Consider the following 22415-nt stretch of genomic DNA (forward strand, 5'->3'; position numbering starts at 1 on the left):
TCGGGGATATCTGATAGGTGGTTTCTGAGAAAGTTTTCTTTGTGCCTAAAAAGCGACACAAGGCTGGATTCTGCCTGGCTATTGCAACTGTCCTGGCAGCGAGAGGGGAGCCAGGCCCAAAGGACAAGCGGATTGCCTGAGGATGGTGGAGAGGCAAGGTGGACGCTCCCTGGAGCCGGGGCCACCCCTGAGCCAGGGGATTCACCAGTTCAACATCTGCATGGTGTCCTTTCTGATCAACCCCGGTGTACAGAATCTGCTGTACCTTGAAACTGAAAATATACTTTATACCATTCAGGCCTCACCTGGTGGGGCAAGGGTTCAAAGGCAGATGTAGACTCTGAAGGACGAATAGGTGTCAGCCCTCAGGGTGCTCCAGGCAAACAGAGCTGCCAGCATCTGTGCATGATATGCTTTATGACTTAGGAGGAGCTGAATTCAGCTGGTTGAGGAGCACTAAGAGAGGGGAACGGAGATGGGATGGGGCTGGCATGAAGGATTTTGTGGACCATCATAAAAAGATTGCACTTGAGCCTGAGGGCATTAGGGAGCTGTTGAATTATCTGAAATGGATGGACATGATCATCTTTGCATTAGCTGCAGTCGGAAGGAGGGACTGGAGGGCTAAGAGTAGAGGCAGTGGGGCAAGTTGAAGAGCTGCTCTCACCCACTTCCTTTGGCGGGGGGGTGGGGGGGGGGCCTCTCTCACCTTCCAGGCTCAAGTTTCAAGAGACTGTCTCTGCAACTCTGAAAGACTGATATGACCTACTGTGCGCCAGGCTCTGCAGGGACCTGACCTCAAAGTCTAATAGGGGCAAACCAAATGTCCCCTGACATGAATGGATATGCATATATACATGCAATGGGACATTATTTAGCCTTAAAAAGAAAATTTTGACACCTGCTACAACATGGGTAAACCTTGAAGAGACGGTGCTAAGTGAAATAAGCCTGTCACAAAGGATAAATATTGTACGATTCCACTTACAGAAGGTTCCTAGAGTAGTCAAGTTCATGGAAACAGAAAGCAGAATGGTGGTCTCCAGGGGCTGTGGTGGGTGGGGGGAAGGGGATGCTGAAAGTTATTGTTTAATGGGTGCTGAGCGTCAGTTTGAGAAGATGAACAAATTCTGGAGGTGGGTGATGCTAATAAATGCACAGCAGTGTGCATGTACTTAATGCTACTGGATCATACATTTGAAATGGCTAAAATGATAATTTTTATATAATGTATATTTTACCACAATAAAAAATTTAAGGCTAATAGGACTAAATCTAGTACAGATGGCTACAACATAAAAGATGGAAGAGAAGAAAGTTTCTAATGAGAAAAACACCAACAAGAAAAAGGGAAGAATGAGAGGTTAAGCGGTAGGTCAGCAGAAAGTAAGGGAAGTGAACTCATGATTGAACAACTATACACCCCGCGTGTCACCCCGTGTAATCCTCACCGAGACATTTAAGTTCTATTTCACTCCCATTTTACAGATGGGGAAACAGTGGCTCTGAGACTTGAAGTGGCTCTCCCAAGATCCCACAGTGAACAGACCGTGGGCATGGCACTGGAACGCAGGGGTGCCTGACGCAGAAGGCGCGCCTCCACGCCTGGCCTCTGGGGAGCTGGTGGTCCAGCTAGGGTGGCACAGAGCTGAGGCAGGAGGTAGCGGAGAGAAGGCTGGAAAGGTATGTTGGGAGCCTTGAATGCCAAGGTCCTGAATTCATTAAACAACTTAGGAAAGACTGAAGGTTTGGATCTAGAATGCGGCATAAAATTAACCAGGACTCACTCACTCCTCTGCGTTAGCACTGATCTTCCCTGTTAAATGGCCGAAAAGGTTGCCTTTTTAGAAAGTGGCGCCCGCCAACCCGTTGCTTTGAATGCGCTTACTTGCCAGGCCATAGATGAGAGCGGTACCTGAGGGGCATGGCCAGAGGCTGCTTCAAGTTTTACCTGCAGCATGGGTCCCCCTCCTCTCCCAACACCACCACGTCCCTCCTCCCTTGCCTTTTCTTGGGGAGCATAGTGAAGCATCTGGCGATGGGCCAGGGTGAGGCTTGAACCATAGTCGCCCTAGAACCATAGGGCTGAACGGGAAGGAGGAAGTTGAGAGGTGTAGCATCCAGCTCGGCTTAAGACACTAAGGCCTGGCTTGAGTTAGGACAGGTCAGAACAACCTCTCGGGCCAACAGCCCCTGCCCTCTGCCAACGCCTGCTGAGACAAGTTCGCTTGGAACAAGGGACTTCCAAACAACATCATCTGTAGTTTAGTCAGGACTGAAACACACGAATGGCATTTCAATGCTATCCCTGCAATCCATGCTACCTTCTCGCCCAGACACACACCTGGTGTGCCTGACAGTAGCTGGTGGCCTGGGAATGACTCCCTGGAGAGGTAATACCCCTCTTTTGGTGGTAAGAGAGCCAGAGTTTAATAACCTGAGCCAGAGATGACATGTTCAAATTAAAAACAAATGGAGATCCAGCCTTGAAAAGTACCTGAATAGACCGAACCAGTTTAGTCACCCAAGCAAAGCTTAATTTATTTTATTTTGTAAGTTTCACTTCTCTGGGGCATTTCTCACTTACGGAAGTTTTATTGTAAGCATCCACGTGTAACTTGCCTGAATCACTCAATATAATGTACTAGGGGCCCAGTGCACAAATTCGTGTACCTTGAAAGGAACTGTGGGCTGCGAAGCTGCAGTGGGCACAGGGGTGGGTTTTGGCCCATTCTCTGCGCCACGCCGAGCCCCTCCCACTGCGGCCCCCAGTCCCCTGTCTGCCGGCAGCCCCACTGCCGCTCCCATGCACTGACAGCACGGAGCAATTGGAGCCAGCGCCATCAGTGGGTGCAAGCGGTGGCTGCTGCCCCAACCACCCCTCAGGAGCAGGGGGAGGTGGAGATGCCTTGAGGAGTGATCAGGGCTGGCGCTGGGCGCTGGCAGCAGGTGCGAGTGGTGGCTCTGGCGCTGGCAGCGGGTGGGAGCGGGGCCGGCGCTGGCAGCAGGTACGAGTGCCGGGCAGGACCACAGCACACAGGAGCAAAGAATTTTCAGTAACCACCAGAGGCTCGCCCCAATGACAGAGATCGGCGCCCCGCCTTGATCTGGCACCCCCACTCACCTGTACCATCCCACCGCGGCCGACACCTGTCATGTTCTATGCTCTGCTGCCTACTGCCAACGCCCGCCATATTCTGCGCGCCCTATGGTGGTCGGCACATGTCATAGCGACCAGTTGTTCAGCTGTTCCGTTCGGTCTATTTGCATATTAGCCTTTTATTATATAGGATTTGTCATTTATCCATGTTGAAATGTACAGCTCTAGTTCACTCACTTTTTTTATTGATTCTTATTTAATTAATTTATTATTTTTTCACAGATTATTATTAACTAATTAACTAATTAATTAATAATGTTTTTTGTTTTTTAAAAATCTTTATTGTTAAAAGTATTACATAGGTCCTCCTTTCCCCCCATTAACCTCTTCCCACTCACTTTTTAACTGTTGTTTAGCTTTTGGTTATATGATTATGTTGACAGAATTACATTTCAGGATCAAATCACAAAAGTTGGATCTACTGAGGAACAGTAGGGCTGACTTCATCTTTGCTGTTATTGTTTTGTTTTCTTTGCATAGTGTGCAATTCATATCCTTGTCCATGCTTCTTTATGCAAGAATAAGGACGTTTCTTACCTAGAAGTGTAACTGTCGGCCAGAGTGGAATCGTCAACTTTGGTAGGTATTGCAAAAGTCTCTCTAATGTGGCTGTACCCATTTACACACCCACAGGCAAATATTGTTAGACTCGATCAATTTTTGCTAAACTGATGAAGGTAACATTTTCTTGTTGTAATTTTTTTTCATTGTCCTAATTTGTATGTTCGGATTTCTAGTGAGGTTGAGCATCTTTTCAGTAAAGTGCCAGGTAAAACACAGGAGGCCCAGCACATACATATATTAAGCATATGGGAAACACAGGGCACACTTATAGTAGAAAAATTATCTGTTGTTTATATACCTTGTTTTTTTATTTGTTAAATTCTGTGCATTGCCAACTCAAAAACTTGGCTTGTTTTTCTACTGATTTTTTCTTATTAAGTGGGAGAGGGCCTTTGTATATTCTGGACGTAAGGTCAGTTTTATGATTCCAAACATTTCCTCCCTATCTGTGGTGTTTCTTTTTACTTGGTATATGCTGTCTTTTTTTTTCCCCTCGAGTGTAGTTATAAACACATTTTTCCTATGTTTTCTTCTAAAAAAAATCTTAAAATCTGTCTGTAATTTATAGCTACATGTGGTCTGAGGTAGCAACTTACTTTTATGTTTTTCCATATGCATAGCCATTTTCCCTACAGAATGTAATCAATTGTGCACATTTTCCTCACCGATTTGTAACACTTGCCTGTTTATTCTACATTCCCTTATTTATGTGTCTGTTTCCCGTTCCCAGTTCTAATCCACAGGCCCTTTTGCCTACCCCTGCCCCTCAAACACAATGCTGAATTGTTATTGCTTTAATAGATCTTATAGGATTTCTCCCTTTTTCTCCAAACTTGTCTGCTCTTCTAGGTAAATTGCTCTTCAATATTAACCGCCCCCCCCCCCCCCCCGCCCCGCCAATCTTATAGCAGAGAGAGGTGTTTTTTCAGGGAAACACAAAGTAAAGCGGAGATAGACTTAGAGATGAAAATAGTGTCTGGCCGAAACCAGTTTGGCTCAGTGGATAGAGCGTCGGCCTGCGGACTGAAAGGTCCTAGGTTCGATTCCGGTCAAGGGCATGCACCTGGGTTGCGGGCACATCCCCAGTAGGAGATGTGCAGGAGGCAGCTGATCGATGTTTCTCTCTCATCGATGTTTCTAACTCTCTATCTCTCTCCCTTCCTCTCTGTAAAAAATCAATAAAATAAAAAAAAATAAAAAAAAAAAGAAAATAGTGTCTGAACACCATGAAAGCCTTTCTTCTGTATCACAGTGTTGGGATGAAGGTGAAATGGTCCCATAGCAGAGTGGTCAGCAGGGACTCGGGGACTGGACCGCAGGGTTTGATTCCTGGCTCCCTTCCTTTCTGACCTTGAACTTAACTCGTTTATGCCTCAGTTTCATATCTTAAAATGGGGATGGAAAATAGAATCTACCTCATAGGGTCATTAGGAGGGTCAAACATAACGTGCGTGAAGAGCTTTACCCAGTATTAGGCAAACACAGAATAAATGTGATTAAGGGCTTACGTTTTAACGTCAGAATAGAACTGCCCACATCATTCAGTCATTAAGGAAACAAAACAAACTCTTTTGTTAAATATGACACAGAGGAAGACAGAAAGCAAGGTATCAGTACACCCTATATCAATTGTAAAGCAAACACCTTTATAATCACCACCCCACAAAGAACTTGACCACTGGTGGTAACCCTAAGTCCTCCTTGTCCTTGCCTGTGTACAGCCCCTTCCCCAATGTGACTGACTGTAATAAATATGTTGATTCTTCTTAATGATTCTCTTTATCTCTATTAACATTTTTTCTTTAAACCCTACTTTGTCTAATAGTAATATAACTATACCTATTACCTGTTTAGTATTTACATGGCATATTTTTTTCATTCTTTCATTTTCAATGTATCCTTATGTTTTAGATCCAGCTCTTGTAAACAGCACATAGTTTGGTGTGTTTTTTTTAATCCAGTCTGATATCCTTATTTTTTAACCACTTAGTCTATTAATTTTTAATAAGTTTACCAAGGTATTTGGGTTTAAATATATCATCTTATCTTGTGCTTTCTATTAACCCCACCTATTATATTTCTTTTTAATTTTTCTTCTTTTCTGCATTTGGATGAATTGAGCAATGTTATTATTCCATTTTCCTTCCCCACAATTACTATCTGGAGTTATGCACTCTTCATATGCTCTGAGTTGTTATCCTAGAAACTATAACATGCGTCCAAAACTTGCCAGAACACACAGCACAACACAATGCCGGGTCCTCTTTTCAGACCAGGTGAGAATCGTAGAGCACTTGAACTCCGTTCACTCAATTACATGCTACTTTTGTGGAGTGGGTTCTCACTCTGGAATTTAAGAGTGCACAGGGCATTGTTATTATTGTTTATAGAGCCCATGTTCATCTTGATTTACCTCTTCTCTGCCAGGTTCTTTCTTTTCCATTCCCGGTTGCATTTCTAACCTTCCAGCTATAATCATCTCCTTTCTGCCTGAAATTCCTTTTGAATTTCCTTGACGACAAAGTTCTTTTTTCCTGGAAAAAAAAATCCTGAAGCACAGTTTATATAGTAAAGGCAGCATAATTAATTCTTTCCCCATGTTTATCATTTCCAAAGATTTTTGAAATCATTATAGATTTATGCAATTAAACATATTTAATGTGTAGCTACTGTAGTTATCTTTATTGATGCTCCAATTGTTCCAAATATGAGCAATGACAGCTTATTCAAGTTGGCGCCCGAGTCCTTCTGACTGAGCCTCACAGTATTTAAGAGCTTCTTTGCTTTCTGGTGAGAAAAAATAACCCAGGTTCACCCTGTGCATTTCTCCAAAGATCCATGGAAACTTTTAGTGGCAAGTGGTCTATAAAGACCCCAACGTGGGCACCACAGGAGCATTGTTTCGGGACTCTTTAGTGGACAGAACTAGGAACTTTGTTCTTATTTTTAAGGTAAAATATATCACAAGAAGAAAAACATTATGAATTGATGCTGATACTGACAATTCAAATTCAGAAGTACAGGGTTTTCATTTAGTTTCATCAAACACTCTCATGCCAAAAATCATAGTTCTTAGTGATATTAATATGTTTATTTATTTGCTTTATCCTACAGAACCAGGACTAGGGTGAGGCCAGTGAGACACATATTGTGCAAATGTAAGGAGGCATACTCTCAGGGTGGTGCAGGTGCATCGGTACCTCCTTAAATTCTCTGCCCTATGGGTCCCACTCACCTCTCCCATAGTTCTGACCCTAGTCCCACCCTGTACACTCAACAGTATTAGAATAACAATACCAACACTAGCACCAACAATGTGGTTATTAGAAGCAGCCTAAGGTGGTGGTGTTCTGGCAGTTCTCTATTCCTTGTCTGTAGTCTACTAATGTTGTGCAAGAAATTACTATGTTTTAAATACTTGGAATCATTCCTTTCTATATCATTATGACACCAATTTGATACATAATTGGGCTCATTTGTTTTATTTTACTTTCAATTTTAGGGATTAGTTCTTACATTTAATTCTGTTTTTTATAATTATGTAAGAGATTTACATGATTCCAAAGTCAAATCTATAAAATAAAATTATTCCAAGATGACTAGCTTCCATTCATATCTTTGTTCCCTCCCACTGTGTCCCTCTATGTAATCTTTTTTTTCTCTGTGTGGATGTGTAATAGTTCATTCAACCAGCCACCCATCGAGGGATTTGGGTTGTTTCCAATTTTTTTTCTATTACAAATAGTATTGCAATGAATAACCTGTGCTTTTATCTTTTTGTATTTTTTATTTTGCTCAAAGGATATTGCTTCAATGTTCTTGAAGGATATTTTCATTGGGGATGTAATTCTAGGTTGACATTTATTTCCTTTCATCCCACTGAAGAGGTAATTAAAATATCTTCTGGTATTATTACTGTCGACAAGTCAACTCTCAGTCTGACTGTGGCTTCTTTGAAAGTAATCTCTCTTTTCTCCCTTGCTGTTTTTTAATAAACTATTCTCTTTTTCAATGGTTTTCTGTAGTTTCACCATGATATGTCTAGCAGGTATATATTTTTATCTTGCTTGAGATTATTTAGACTTTTGGTATCTGTAGATTAGTATCTTTCACCATTTCTGAAAAAATCCCCAGCCATTCTCTCTTCAAATATTGCCTCTTACTCTTTCTCTCTTTTCTATCCTTTGTGGATAGATCTTCTAACTATACCTTTTATATTTCTTATGACTACTTCTATATTTTTCTTCTTTACTTGTTAAATTCTGGATATTTATTCTGACTTGAGTTCACAAATGCCCTATTCTGATGTGTCTAATCTATAATTAAACTCCTCATTGAGTTACTCAAGTTTAGTTACTATATTTTTTCTTTCTCAAAATTCTATTTGTTTTTTTAATAGTCAATAATACTTTTTATAGTTTCTTAATTATTGCAGATAGTTTCAACCCCCTAGTTCATATCTTTAAACATATTAAGCATCAGTATTTTTTTCTCTGGGTCTAATGATTTTAATATCTTGAGTTTTTGAGGGGTCTGTTTCTGTTGGTTCTCACTTATGGTTTTACAATTCCTTATGCATGCCAAAGATTGTATATGAAAAATTAGTTGTAGGAGTAATTCAAGACCAGTTTGACAGTAATTTTCTTCATAAAAGATTCTTTTTCAGAAAATATTTTTGTTTACTTCTACTGGGCACCCTGATGTACTAACACTTTGAAACTATATTAATTGTATCAAGGCTTGAGATTCCCTGGGTTACCATGTGAAGCAAACTTAAGTTGCAAGTCTGCTCAAGGGCTGACTTGCTTCCTATTTACTTTTATCCTGAAGTTATAGATATTTGAGGTTCCAACTTAAAGGGGAAGAGTTATCAGTTCTATAACTGATTCTGCTGGATTAGCAAAGGACCTCATGGCAAAGGTAATTTTGAGTGCTGGGCTTTCTTCTCTGAGTTTTCACCTTCTAGATTTTGGCCCACAATGCCTAACTATCTTGCCTATCTGTTTACTCTTTTTTACTTTTAACAAAATAATATTTCACCCAGCCTTGGAAGTTGTCACTAGTAGGAGGATCTGTCCAAAGGATTTAGCTTTCCATTTAGAGAAAAACAAGTTTATTCGCATCCTCATGAATTTTAGAGCTAGGCGTCAGCAACTCCAAGGCTTGCTGGAAACCACCAGAAGCTAGGAAAGAGGCATGGTATCTGCCTCCAAAAGGAACCAACCCTTCCAGCACCTGGCTTTATGGCAGCCGGAGGACATTAATACAGCTGGCTACCATAAGGAGTCAGACCATCAGTGTGATCCCTGCTCTAAATGCAAACATGTATATTTTGTGATGGAAGACTCCTCCAGTCTTTGCCTTTGGAGTTTCATAATGGCCATCCTCAAATATGTATTGAACAACTCCCATTTGCCAGGTACTGTTCTCAGTGCTGAGGACAAAACTTTCTGAGACAAAGAGACAAAACTTTCTGCCTTAGTGGAGCTTTCATTCCAGTGAGTATCAGTTCAATAGTTTGATATTTTGGCTCCTTTCACACTCCCCATATTATGATCTTATACATGCGCTGGAGGAAAACTAAGATGAAAAGTTATGCGGTGGGAAGTTCCACTTACTAACTGAAGAAATACAACAAGAGAAACATGGGGAGTGAATTATCCTTAAGACCTCATTCTTTGAGTGAGGATTCAAGAGCAGCTCCCTCAACACTCATTAAAACCACCTCAATGCTCCTCCACCGTTTCCCTTTCAAAGATGCTGCTCTTTTCTTTCCTGATCTGGGAACCCCTTTTACATCAAACTGCAATCCAACTGCCGTATCCTGCCCCACCACTGGGGTTGAGGGCAGACCAAAGTAAAATTTTTGGACTATTACTAACATGGGGATGGTATTTAATTAAGCATGATTACCTTGCCAACTTTGGCCACATATACCGAGGTTTCTTTTCCAGCATATATAAAATCAACCAAAGAACAAGGCATCTGCATTTTTTAAAGGCCACTCCTGGTATTGGCATGACGTACATGCAGATGGAGTCCATATACAGAACACATACATATTAAAACTACCATTCAGAAGCATTTTGTGCACAGAGCATATACAACCATTGCTTAGCTGCCTGGGATAAACAGTGTTGGATTATCTCACAAAATATGTGTTTTCACCTTTATTTTTGCTACTGAACATGTCTCACATTCTGCAGTCTTTTTTCTAAGACATGGGATCACCTAAGTCCAGTGCATGTCGGTATCATTTTGGGTGGATGCGTACTTGTCAAAGATAAAAAATTCTCTAAGGTGTGATTTAGCATGATTGAGGGTCCAAGTGTCTGCATTTAACCAGCTTCCAGGAGATTCTGGTGCATGGCAACCCTGCTCCTGGTGTTATCCCCTGGTCTTGGCTCATTGCTTGGGTTACACGTGACCTTTTCCCTTTCATTGAGATCCATCCTTTACTTGGCTCTATTGGTAAATCTGAAACAGAAACTCCCTTCTCGTGCCTGTCAGTGACAGCTTGTCACCTGTGCCCTAGTGTATATCTCCTAATCTGCCGGGTTTAGCGCTGTCACCAGCTATTACCAGGTGGATCCATACTTCCTGGGAGGCATGAGACTGTCTGGTCACCAACAGGACTGCACAGTCAATCACAGCTATCAGTTTCAGATGGGCTAGAAGGCCACTCCTGGTATTGGCATGAATCACCAAAAACATTTCAACCATATAAAACTCAAAATCAAGTATTAGAATATCAATGATTTTATTTTCCTGAGAATTAGTTACTACACAGAGTCCATCTGCATGGGTTTCTAGAAGCCCAGAGCTACTTTCATGAGGCTGGGGATCTGAACACCAATGTGAAGGACAGGTGGGGACACAACTCATAAAGGTCAAATGAGTCCGGGTTCTAGCTCTGTTCTTTGCCTGGAATGGGATTTTAGAACTAGGCCCTTTCCTCCTTTGAACCATCAGAGTACCCTCATTCTTTATAGCTCAGGACACTCTTGCAGGACTGTGGGGACAAGTCAATGAAAGAGTGGATGAGAAGGTAAAGAATTATAGTCATTCATATAGTCAACAAGTATTTATCAAAATGGACCAGGAGATACAATGGCAACAACAGCAGATATGATGTCTGAATCTATCAGGGTAGACAGATAGGAATTGAATAATAAAGTAAGTAACTGTGAGCTTGCAATTTCAGTGCTAAGAAGTAGGGGGTCAATGATCAAAGTCATGGCCCAGTGGCAGGGAGCTGCCAAGGAACACTGGTGAGGGCTATTCCCAGAGCTGCTGGCAGAGCAAAGCGCGGCCTGGTTGAGGGGACGCAGTGGGAGCAGGATTGGTAGAAGGCAGCACAGAAGTTGGAAGGGTGAGGCTAGAAGAGGGCAGTTCAAGTCAATAGCTGACACCCAGGAAGCTGGTTATGGAGGACTATTCATGGGTCTGGACTTCCGTGTGTTGCACTTTGTCATCTGCGTGATATCCCTCAGGCTGGTCCCCTGGGTGTCTTTCCATCCTCAATCTACCAAAACCCTTTCCATCGTATACTCATCAGTTTATCTGTCTCACTCTCATGACATGTATAAGGCGACAACATGACACAGTGGTCAGAATGCAGGCTCTGGATGTTGCCTGTGTGACCTTGGGCAAGATGTTTCAACTCTCTCAGCCTCCGTTTCCTCTTCCAAGAATAAGGAAAGATTATTACTTATCTCACAGGATCAGTCTAATGAATTAATACATGTCAAAGTTTTAGAACAGGACCTGACACATAGTAAGTGGGGAATAAATACTAGTTATTAATATTACTGGTGTTCTAAACACTTTAACTTAATGGCTCATTTACTTCTTGTAGAACCTTATGGCAGTTACTATTATTACTGACACTTTATAGGTAAGAGTTCTATCATTCATTTAAAAATATGTTAGGATCTAGGATTGACAATGAGCAAAACAAACACAGGCCCTGCTCTTAGATGCAGGAAGAACAGTTAATACTATTGGGTTCCCAGTGACCAAGTTGGGGACAATTCAAGCCTCCATACAAATCATGATAGTAACAATCACAAGGTGTTAAATAAAACAGGAATTCATGACTCCATACTGATATAAATAAATGCATAAATAAATAAATAAATAAATGGGGGAATTCTTTGTTTTATGTTAGAATGCCAACTAAAGAGTCCTGTTCAGGTGGCTCTGTTGGTTGGAGTGTCATCCCTGTACACCAAAAGGTTGCATGTTCAATTCCCAGTCAGGGCATATACCTAGGTTACGGGTTCAATCCCTCATCAGGCACTTACAGAAGGCGACCAACCAATGTTTCTCTCTCATATAGAAGTTTCTCTCTTTCTTTTTCTCCCTTCCTCTCTCTCTAAAGTAAAATTTTTAAAAAACATATTCTCAGGTGAGGATTAAAGAAAGAAAAAAGAATTCCAATTAATGAATGTCGAGGAAATGGAGTGTTTTTTTTTAAATCACCAATTAGCAAATATCACAGTAGTAAATGACTCAGGCAAGAATTTTCAATGGATGCTAAAACCATGGGGTGAAAATCTGATGAAGTATGGGATATTTACATCCTTTCAAAATACTTATTAATTCCAATGAGGAAAATCACGTCTTTATAGAAGAGCCTGGCGGACACCACCTTAACCAAGTGTCTAATGTCACCGTCCTCAGGGATGGGACTGAATCACGTGCCTCCCGAGGCACTGAGGACACAACAGTGCTTCTGTGGCATTCCTGCCACATGTGCAGAGCCTGAATTTAATCACAGAGAAACAGCAGACAGACTTGAATGTAGGGACATTCTACAAAGTAATTAATGAGTACTCTTCAAAGATGTTAAGATCATAAGAGACAAAAGCAGCCTGAGAGACTCTTCCAGATCAGAAACCTAACAACTAAGTGCAACATGAGATGCTGGACATGACCCTGGACCAGAAAAAACATTATATATAAAGGTCATCATTGAAACAACTGAAAAAATATGAATGTCTCTAGTTTACATCACAGTATTCTATTCATATTAATTTCCAGAATTCGATAAGTGCACTATGGATATGAAAGGCAATATCCCCGTTTTTAGGAAAATATTGTTAGGGGTACTGAGGAGCAAAGGAGCTCCTTATTTGCAAGGATCTCTCATATGGTCCAGACAATAATAATGACGTGTGTGTGTGTGTGTGTGTGTGTGTGTGTGTGTGTGTAGACAGGTAGATAAATCAACAGATAAAATAATAAAGCAAATGATGCAAAACGAAAACACTTGGGGAATCTGGGTTAAGGACATTCAGAAGTTCTTTGTGCTATTTTTGTATCATTGTCCCCTGAAATTATTTAAAAATTAAAAGCTATCCAAAAAATCAAGAGAAACTTACACCCTCCCTCCAAGCCTGTTTTGGGGGGATGGGATGGGATGGGATGAGAGGAGTGAGGCATCGAGAGAGCTGAGGGCGGATCTGTCTGTAGAATCTGCAGACCCACCAGGTGGCTGTGGCTCTCTGCAGACTAGCTGCTTCCGGCTGCTGGGAAAGGGTGCTGACAGCCAGAAACATCATTTCTGGCCCCTTTCCAGCGCAGGAGGAAACAGTGAAAGCTCTGTGAGGCGGAGGAGCTGGTCCCTGAGGACCGGCACCAGGAAGCGGAGGTGTGGGCTGGAGGTGGGGTCCTGGCAGGGTCTTAGGGTGAGCAGAGCTTGCTGGGGAGAGGGATTCACTGCCCCTGGGCTCCCTCCCACCGCAGGGAAAGGGGAAGGAGGCCCTGGAAGAAGACCGAACATTTGCTAGGAGCCTGCTATCTGCCAAACACTCTTTTGAGTGGCTTGCATATATTACCTCACTAATCCTCACAGGGTTTTGAGATACCCTCTGTTATTATTCCCATTTTAGAGATGAGGATATAGAGGTTTAGAGAGGTAAGGGCAGAGATTCTGTTTTAGGCAGAACAGTGGAATGCATGTGCTAACTGACTTTTATGCTAAAAGCAACTTTAAAAGCTGGTTAAAAGAATTTTTTAAAAAATTAGTCAATGATCTGGCAAGAAAATAGGGAATACTCAGAAGTCCCAAAATAAGAGAAATCAGGAACCCAGAGAGGTGGGCAGGGCAGGAGGTAGCCTTTCACCTTGAGGGCATTGCCAAATCATGGGGACCTTGACCTTGGTACTCGTGGGATGACAGAGATGAGAAGTGTAAGAGTCAACCCAGAGCCCATCCCAAGTGGGAGATTAATGGAACACCCAGCCCTGCACAAAGCTGGATCTCCACTCCCCCCGTCCCCCGCATCAGGTTAGGGAAAAACTAGGAGCGAAACCCACCAGTCACCATCCCCACTAAAACCTACAAGGAAATCCTAGCACTGAGCTCAGAGGGAAAGCATTTTCCCTGAGAATCCATAGCCACAAATGGGCTGTCAGTGGGTTTTGAAGCCTGGCTTCACACTCCCTGGTTAAGCTAGAACAGCTCAAGCTGAAGTTCAGATGCATATCTGTGCAGCAGACAACCAGCAGCTCCCTTCAGCAGGACTAGTTACAGCAGCGCAGGAAACAAGAGCATGAGGACACGGAACCTCTCTCCTGGGGGATCTCAGGGACTAAAAAGCAAGGAGGGTGTGCAAGGTAAGTTCCCTGCTGCAGCACGAGACCCACCCCACAGTCCCCGAAAGAAGAAACAACCGCATTTTTCTTTCCTGTAACAGGCCAGGACGGCCAACAGCTCTGCTCACTCAGTCGTTCAGGGCCCCAAGTCCCCCCCAAGTTGTAGCTTCATCAATCCCTGAGACCATGTCATCATCTGCTTGGTAGAAGCCAAGTTACCATCATTTCCAGGTTGCCCCTGGTCGGAGGGAAGGGAAAGTGTGGAGCTGGCATACTCCTAATCTCAGGTCTGGGTCCAGGAGAGGCAAACATGACTTGCACTCACATTTGCTGGGAGGAAACTTGGCACTGGATAAATTTAAACCCAAGGCCTGGGGTGGGCTGGGACTGGTCGGGCTTCCTGCCTAGGAGAATGGATAGGACAGATCCTAGGGAATCACGAACTGTCTCTGACACAGCCCATCCCTCTGGCTGCTAACTACATGGGAGACACATCCAAGTCCACCCAGTTACCGCACCCTGATCTCTGAGTGACGCCCAGGCCTCGCTCAGGTGTGGTTCAGGTGTGGGCCCCTGAGGCACATGACTGGTAAGCTAAGGGACAGTTTGTTCCACCACCACCACCACCCCCCCCCCCCGACCGGTAGGCTACGATCAAACAGGGAAGTGATCCACAGGAGAGCCGGGGGCAGCATGCAGTAGTCCCGGGGCAGGATTGAGGACCCCTGCCCTGGCCCTGGAGGTCCTGGCTGCACTGGTCTTGCCCTCTGGAAGATTCTCCCTGTCGACTGTCCTCATCTGACCTGGATGTCAGAAAATATGTCTTCCTTGAGGGCTATTTTGGGGCTTTTATAGTTTCTTTGGAAAAAACAATTCCTTGGAAGATTCATTAGGGATCAAACTCTATTTGCTTACTGTCATCTCATGAACAAGTAATGAGGCTTGGCTGTTTTCTCACAGATTCTCAAGCCTGCTTCCTGCCTTTCTCCCTCGCTCTGGCTCCCAAGCCTGTCCCCTGACAGTGCTGTAACGGCGATTTTGAGACCTACTGAAAGAACAGGCTTAAGAGAGAAGCAACCCCCGTGGTCTGACCTTTGCCTTGGCGCTGGCTCCCTTGTAGGAATGTTTTGCGTGCTGGATAGTCTTTGAGAAAGGCTCTCAGCCACAACCGTCTGAGCTCCTATGTTTGGGTGACAGGAGCAGATGGCTGTTCCCTACATTTCCGGATCCTCGCTATTCCCTTTCACCTCTGCTGGAAATCCGGTTCATGTGTGCAGTGCTCACGTCTTTTCTTTGAATGTCACTACACCTAACAAGGAGCAGCCGGTACTCACTAACCTCCTGGCTCTTCCCAACTCCTCTTGAGTTACAGCCTTTGAAGGCAAAGATCTGCCTTTCAAGCTATCAAAGGAGACAATTTCACCTATTACTTGGCCCAGAGTCCCCACATGCCCAGCCTACAATATCAGTGTTCCTGCTGCCTGCCCACTAGGATCAGCTATGGCAGGACCCCATTCTCGTGCCCATTTTTATATTCATCAGGGTAAGGATTATTGGGTGTGTGTGTGAGTGTGAGTGTGAGTGTGAGTGTGAGTGTGTGTGTGTGTGTGTGTGTGTGTCTGCGCGCGCGTATGCCCCACAGTGCACAGGGCATGGCTCAGCAGGTCCTAGCCCTCACACAGACCACTCATTGATGATGCAAAGCAGATTTCGTGTGCCCAGCAGCTTTTTATGGGGTTGCATTGTACAGAAGACCAATGAACAGCTAATTTTAAAACCTCAGAACAGATATAACAGCCAATACGGTGGGTTTTATGAGGCATGGATCTGAGTGTAGCAGGCTCAGAAGGTCTGGCCTCTCCGGGAATGTCTTGCACATTCTGGAAAATGTGGGAAGGGGGAGTTCTGTCAGAACCCTCCCGGGAAGACCAGAGGGAAGGTCAGAGGCTACCTGAAGGCCAGCCTGGCGGGTCAGAGAGGCAGAGCGGGGCCAAGGGCAATGACACATTGCTGAGGTCTCGACCCAGCAGCAGGGTGGCACTCACGTGGTTATTTTGGGTGTGGAAGGAATTGTTCAGCACAGAACAGACTAGCCCAGAGTTGCTGGGACTCTCCTCAGGGCTGGGGAAGAGGGGTGGGATGAAGGCCTCCATCTCCCCATCAGGCATGAAGGAGCTGGGTGCCAAGTCTGTATGAACGCTGCCTCTGCCCAGCCACCAGGGCCAGGACCCTATGGCTCTAAGGTGCTGTATGATAGCCTGGGGCCTTTACAAACTTCAGAACATAAAGGTAAGAAAGCCATCAGGGAAAGAGAGAAGTGATTTGCTCAAGGCCACATGCAAGGGAGCAGCAGAGCAGGGCTGGAGTCCAGCACATCCCACTTCCCACTAAGCACTCTTACAGAACCACTGCCATCTTCCCCGTCCCCACAGCTGGAGCACATCGGATGGGAGTCGCATATCCCCACCCTGATGAGGGGAACAGGACACGGCCCTGTCATGAGGAAACCTGCTCTGGGTCAGAATGGCCGAGGGAGGACTCTCGGGCTGCTACCAAGAGACCCAGCAGGAATGCAGCAGGTTCAGGAAGACAGGAGTCCACATTCCACAGCCACCCACAGGCAGCTCAGTGTCATCAGACACCCGGGCACTGCAGTCATGCTCGGTCAATGGCAGCCGCAGGTAGGCCCCTGGTCTGTCTTTAGGGAAAAGTAAGAATGACCTGCCCACGTCTTACGGCCCGGCCCAGGGTGGCAGGCGCTTGCTTGCTCATCCCTCTGCAGAGAGCTTCAGCGCGTGGTCATGCTCTCACAGAAGAGACAGAGATCGGCCGACCCTGTGCCCAGGAAGATGCGGAAAACAGACTCCAGGGGAGCATTTGCGGTCTGCACTGTGGGCCGCCCGGCTGGCGGCCAGGTGTCAATGTCATCTTCCCACAACAGAACACGCTCCGCCCCCTCCGAGGAAGTGGATCCCAAACTCCACCTAGTTACACTTCCAGATTCAAGTGCAGAATGTCTGGGGAAGGGCGTCCTCTCCGCCACACAGGGTTCTGCATGGTCCAGTGACATGCAAACTGCAAGGCAAGTCGTGTCCCCCGCAGCTCCGGGCACCCGCTGGGAGGTGGAAGAGGGTGCCAGCCAGGGTTCTCTGAGCAGTGGATTGACAATAGGATTAAGCGTGCAAGGATTTCAGTAGGAGACATGCCTGTGTGGAATGAAACAGAGAGGGAGCCAGCAGGCTACGAGGCAAGAGACCCTGAGAGGAGAGCGGGAGAGGTGTCCATGGACAGCCCTGCAGTCTAAGAAAGCTCCTGCAGAGCCATCGGGAAAGCCTTGAGCCCAAGTCCACCAACAAAGGAATCTCAGGCCTCCCAGGACAGTTCTGCCTTAGTTTCCAAGCCATGCACACAGGCATTGGTGGGGAGCAGCCTGTGGGGGAGCATGGGATGGATTTCAAAGCCAGAACTGCTCTGGAAGATTCTCCTGTAACAGGAGGTCTGCAAGGTCCATTCTCATGGCTACCACAGGGTGTGACAGTAAGAAGTTGGGGTTCGTATCCTTGAAAGAACACAGGCTTTGAAATTTAAAAAAAAAATACTGGGTTGCAACCCAGCTCACCACTGACTAGCTATGTGGCATTGGGCAAGAAACCTAACCCCGTTGTAGTTTTGTCATCTGTACAATGCCTGGGACAGGTTATCAGGACGGAAGTGAAGTACCCATATGAGGAGCTCACTCAACGGCGGCCTTTATCTCCTCCTATTTTGCCAGAGCCCAGTGGACCTAGGGTTCACCGCAAATGTGCTCCCTAAGGGAGGATGCTCAAGTCCACGGCTGACCCATTCCCTGGAACCACACACAGCCCATCCCTCTCACCCCCACACCAAGCGGGCCCAGAATGGCACACAGTGAGCTGCAGAGGCCAAGCTGGCCTTCAGAATGGTCCAAGAAACACTCTGATAAATAACTCCCCTGAGCCAAAGAGAAATATTTAGAAGAGGCTGCCAGCTGGAGGTGGGATGGCCACTTGTTACCTCCTCTGGGATCCAGCTTGTTTGAAAACTGGTCACCCAGGCCAGGACTATGGGCTGAGGCCCAGACGGGGACGGGAAGGAAGGAGGTGTCTCCTTGGACAAGCCTGCAAATCCCAAGGGCTGTAAATCCAGACGGCTGGGCAGGCTCCCACGCACCCCAGCTCCGCAGCGAAGCAACTCCCTGAGAGACACCCTCTCTCCTCTGATGCCCATTCTCCAGAGCACTTCTCTCTCTCCTTCCCTCCCTCCTACTCTCTCTGAGTCTCTCTCTCTCTCTCTCTCTCTCTCTCTCTCTCTCTCTCTTTCTCTCTCTCATTTCTGTCCATCTTTTGAAAATTTCTGGCTCCTGACTCTCTCTGTGTTTCCCCCTCTCTCCATGTCTCCGAGTTTCCCGTCTCTCTGAGGGCCTTCGTCCTCCCCATCTTTCTGGTTCTCATGCTCTCTTGCTCTCTTAGCCCATGTCTCGCCCTCTCTTTCCTCTTCTCCCACCATTTGGCCTCCAGGCCCAACTCAGCCGCCTCTGTGGAGCTGTGTGCTGCCTTGGAATGCCTTCAAGCCACCGGGAGGATCTGAGCCCCAGCAGTTCCATAGGGACTCATAGGAGCCCCTCCCGCCCCCTCCTTTCTCTGCTGTGCAGGGAAGAGATGCCCAGCAGAGAGCATCCCAGACCAGCCTGCTGCCTCTAACACGGGGGCATCCCAACCTCCCCCTCCCTTGCCCCGCCCCTCTGTCCATGTCACTGCCTCTTCCAAATGTCTTTCTATATCCAACCCTGAGAACTAATTGCCAGTTGTAGGCAAAACAAAGAAATTGGGACAAATTGGACTCACTTTTAAACCAGAGAGTGGGGAATTAGCTTGATTAAATGCGGAACATTTATTCAGTAGAATAATTTAAAGACAAATCAGGAAGCAGGCAGATGAGCATCAATCCTCCTCACTGCCTCCTTACTCATCTTAACCCGACAAACGCTGCGGAAGCACTGACTGAGTAGCTGAGCAGGAGCTGGTGATGGGACGTGGTCCCCACAACAACCCCCGGATGCTGGCCAGGGTGACCCACGCAGGCCTTCAGCTGGGGAAGGAGGCTTTCCAACAGGAAGAGGGGTATTGTGGTGCCCACAGGGGAGACGCCCAAGCCAGGATCTCTGGCCTACAGGGTGTGACAGCCACTGGGAAGGTTTGGGGCACTAGCTCCTGAAAAGTAAAAAGAGGAACTACTGCTGAAGATATAAGATAAGGGAGGGTGGGGGACAAGTTGAGGGAAGAGAAGGGGAGTAAGGGGATTCAGAGTTCAGCAACCCTCCTCCCACCCCAAGGTGCTCAAACCAGCCTAGCCATGGCAGCCGCCGGACATCAGGATCAAAGCCTCACTCACAGCTGCCTCCCAGGCTGAGGCGTCTGCAAGGAAGGGCCTTCTGTCAGGAGCCCTGGCCACAGTGGAACTGGCTGCCACTGCCGGCTGCCATGGCCAGTGTGTTCCCTGGGGCTAGGACAGCACCACAGACCCCAGTCCCCTTTGAGCCAGTGATGAGGACATTCAGGCCCTGTGGGTCCTATTTTTGTTTCCTTTTTTTTTTTTTTTTTTTTTAAGATCTAATTGGCCGCCCTATCTGGTTTGGCTCAGTGGATAGAGCGTCGGCCCGTGGTCTGAAGGGTCCTGGGTTCAATTCCAGTCAAGGGCACATGCTCAGGTTTCCGGCTCAATTCCCAGTGTGGGGTGTGCAGGAGGCAGCCAATCAATGATTCCCTCTCATCAATGATGTTTCTCTCTCTCTCTCTCTCTCTCCCTCTCCCTTCCTCTCTGAAATCAATGAAAATATATAATTTTTAAAAAGATCTAATTGGCCTTATTTAACAATTCAGTACATAAAAAGCTGCTCCTATTTTTGTTTCTTCATTTCATTTCCTCTGCTCTCTCGTTTTCTGCAGAGCCAGGGCCTACAAGAGGTGCGGTGTGAAGAGTAAAAGTCGGTTCAGCCCCCACCACCAGAGGGCGCCCAAGCACAGAAACTGGGAAACCTGGAGAAAGAAGTCGGTAAAGCACCCAAGCTCCCAGCCTGGAATGGTGGGTCAACCCTGAAGTAATCGTGGAGGGGTGGGATGGTAGGGGCTCCAAGTGGGGATCCTGCCATCCTCGACCGAATGTCGTTTATTACCCCATCACCACCGCTGCCAAGTGGCCCTGTGACGCTGCCAACCCCGAGGGCTTAGGGCGGAGACAGGGGTGCGGGGCAGCTGCTGTAAAGCACTAGAAAGACAGGCTCCGGTGATGTTAGGAGCCCTGGACGCAGAGTCGGGGGAGCTGGCTGCGACTCCTAGCTACTCTCCACGTGACCTTTCCTTCGCTGCTTGCGAAGGTTTGTTTTCTCATCTGTAAACAAAAGGGGGTGGGGAGACTCGGTGGTACCCCAGCGCCCTTCAGGCTCTGACCTAAGACATGCCCCACCCTCCTCGCGGAACCCTGGAGAGGGCCAGGTGAAGGGCTGCACCCAGGAAGCGAAGAACTGAAAACAACCGCTGTTTGCTCCCGCGGCGCAGGGTCGCGGGCACTCCTCTGCGTCAGGGAGCGGCAGGAGGTGGGGGGGGGGGGCACCCACTCTCGCCCACTCGGAGGGCTCCCAGCCCCCCTCGAGTCCCACTACCCACCCAAATGTCCCGCCCGAGTCTTCCACTGCCGGCTCAGGCATCTCCCCACCCGCCACCGGGAAGGGCACGGAGTGGGTGGGTCCTCCGGGGCGGGTGGAGGGCGACGACCCTGACCCCAGCCTCCCGGCGGAGTCAGCCTCAGGAGAAGGGCTCCCTCCATCCTCACAGCGCCGACTGCCGCCTCACCAGCGGCTTCAACTCCATCACGGACGGAGGGAGGCAGGGAGGCAGGTGTGGATCCACCTGGGGAGGCGAGCAATGGACCCGGGCAGGGGGACGCGACCTCGTTCCAGTAAGCGAAGCTCGTGGAGTTACCTCCACTCGGGGATCCTGGCCTCCCATTCCAGCCACACCCAACCCCCCCCCCCGCCCCCAACCTCCCAGTCTGGTGAGCCTGGGCCCTGAAGGTTCAAGAGGTCAAGAACCTGGAGAAATGCACTGTGCAAATATATTGACTTTATTTGTCTCCGTTCGGGAGCCTCATAGACATATCCAGGTAAAAAGACCGTTAAATAAACGCCGCCAGCCATCGCAATGCAAAAATAAATACCCATCCTCCGGCCACAGCAGCGGCTGCGCTGCACCAAGTCCCATCGGCCGCGCCTAACGATTATAAAAGTGTTCAGCGAGCGTATGTTGGCGTGAGTGTGCACTGGGTGCGCTGGGGGGCGCGGCGGTGGAGCGGTGTGCAAGATCGGAGTTGCAACCCATCGGGCAAGGGCGTGGAGCGGCTCTCCAGGGAGCCCTGGCGACGCCGGCGACCCGGCTCGGGTGCGCTCCCCGCACACACTCACAGCAGAGTTCGTACTGGGCAGAGTTTAAAAATAAACATGTACAAGGGCAGAGAAGCGGCTCCCTTCCTGGCGCCCCCGGCGCGCTCGGACCCAGGACCAGCGCAGCACAAGGCGCACCGACCAGTTCTGTTTGGCGGGAGTCCCAGCGAGCGCGAGGGGCGGTCGTCCCGGGTCCTCAGGGGTCCCCGGGGTCCCCAGGGCGCGGGCCCTACCGGGGTTCGCACGCTGGTCCCCGGCGGGCCCCGGAGGCGTGCGTCCCTGCTGCCGCTGCCGGCGGCGCCCTCACAGGGCCGAGTCGGAGTCGCTGGAGTCCAGGCTGTTCCTCAGTTTGCAGCTGCTGAGCTGCTCCCGCTGCAGCGACAGGCTCTGCGTGCTGCGGCGCAGGCACTCCAGGCTCTGCAGGAAGGACTTCTTGGCCTTCTCCTCCTCCATGGGCGACACCCCCTCCTCCTCCACCTCCTGGATCTCGTCGAAGGTCACCGGCTGCGTCTTGAAGCGGGACTGGCGCGGCCGCCGCAGCCGGCCCTTGCCCTTGGTCAGCTTGGAGGACCGCACGGGCTGCGGGAACGCGTCCGCCAGGCACACGAAGTGAGGCATCACCGCCTGGTAGCT

At 47.5% G+C, this 22415-nt stretch overlaps 1 protein-coding gene across 1 annotated transcript; it reads right to left on the reverse strand.

Annotated features, from left to right (window-relative positions):
- Window positions 1-21445: 21445 nt before the first annotated feature.
- Window positions 21446-22409, reverse strand: CUNH11orf96 (chromosome unknown C11orf96 homolog). Its single transcript, XM_006097914.2, has one exon. It carries the CDS (start codon window positions 22398-22400, stop codon window positions 22086-22088), a length of 315 nt encoding a protein of 104 aa, XP_006097976.1. The 5' UTR covers window positions 22401-22409; the 3' UTR covers window positions 21446-22085.
- Window positions 22410-22415: the final 6 nt, after the last annotated feature.

The sequence above is a fragment of the Myotis lucifugus genome, unplaced genomic scaffold, assembly GCF_000147115.1.
Source record: "Myotis lucifugus unplaced genomic scaffold, Myoluc2.0 scaffold_213, whole genome shotgun sequence".
Classification (NCBI taxonomy): domain Eukaryota; kingdom Metazoa; phylum Chordata; class Mammalia; order Chiroptera; family Vespertilionidae; genus Myotis; species Myotis lucifugus.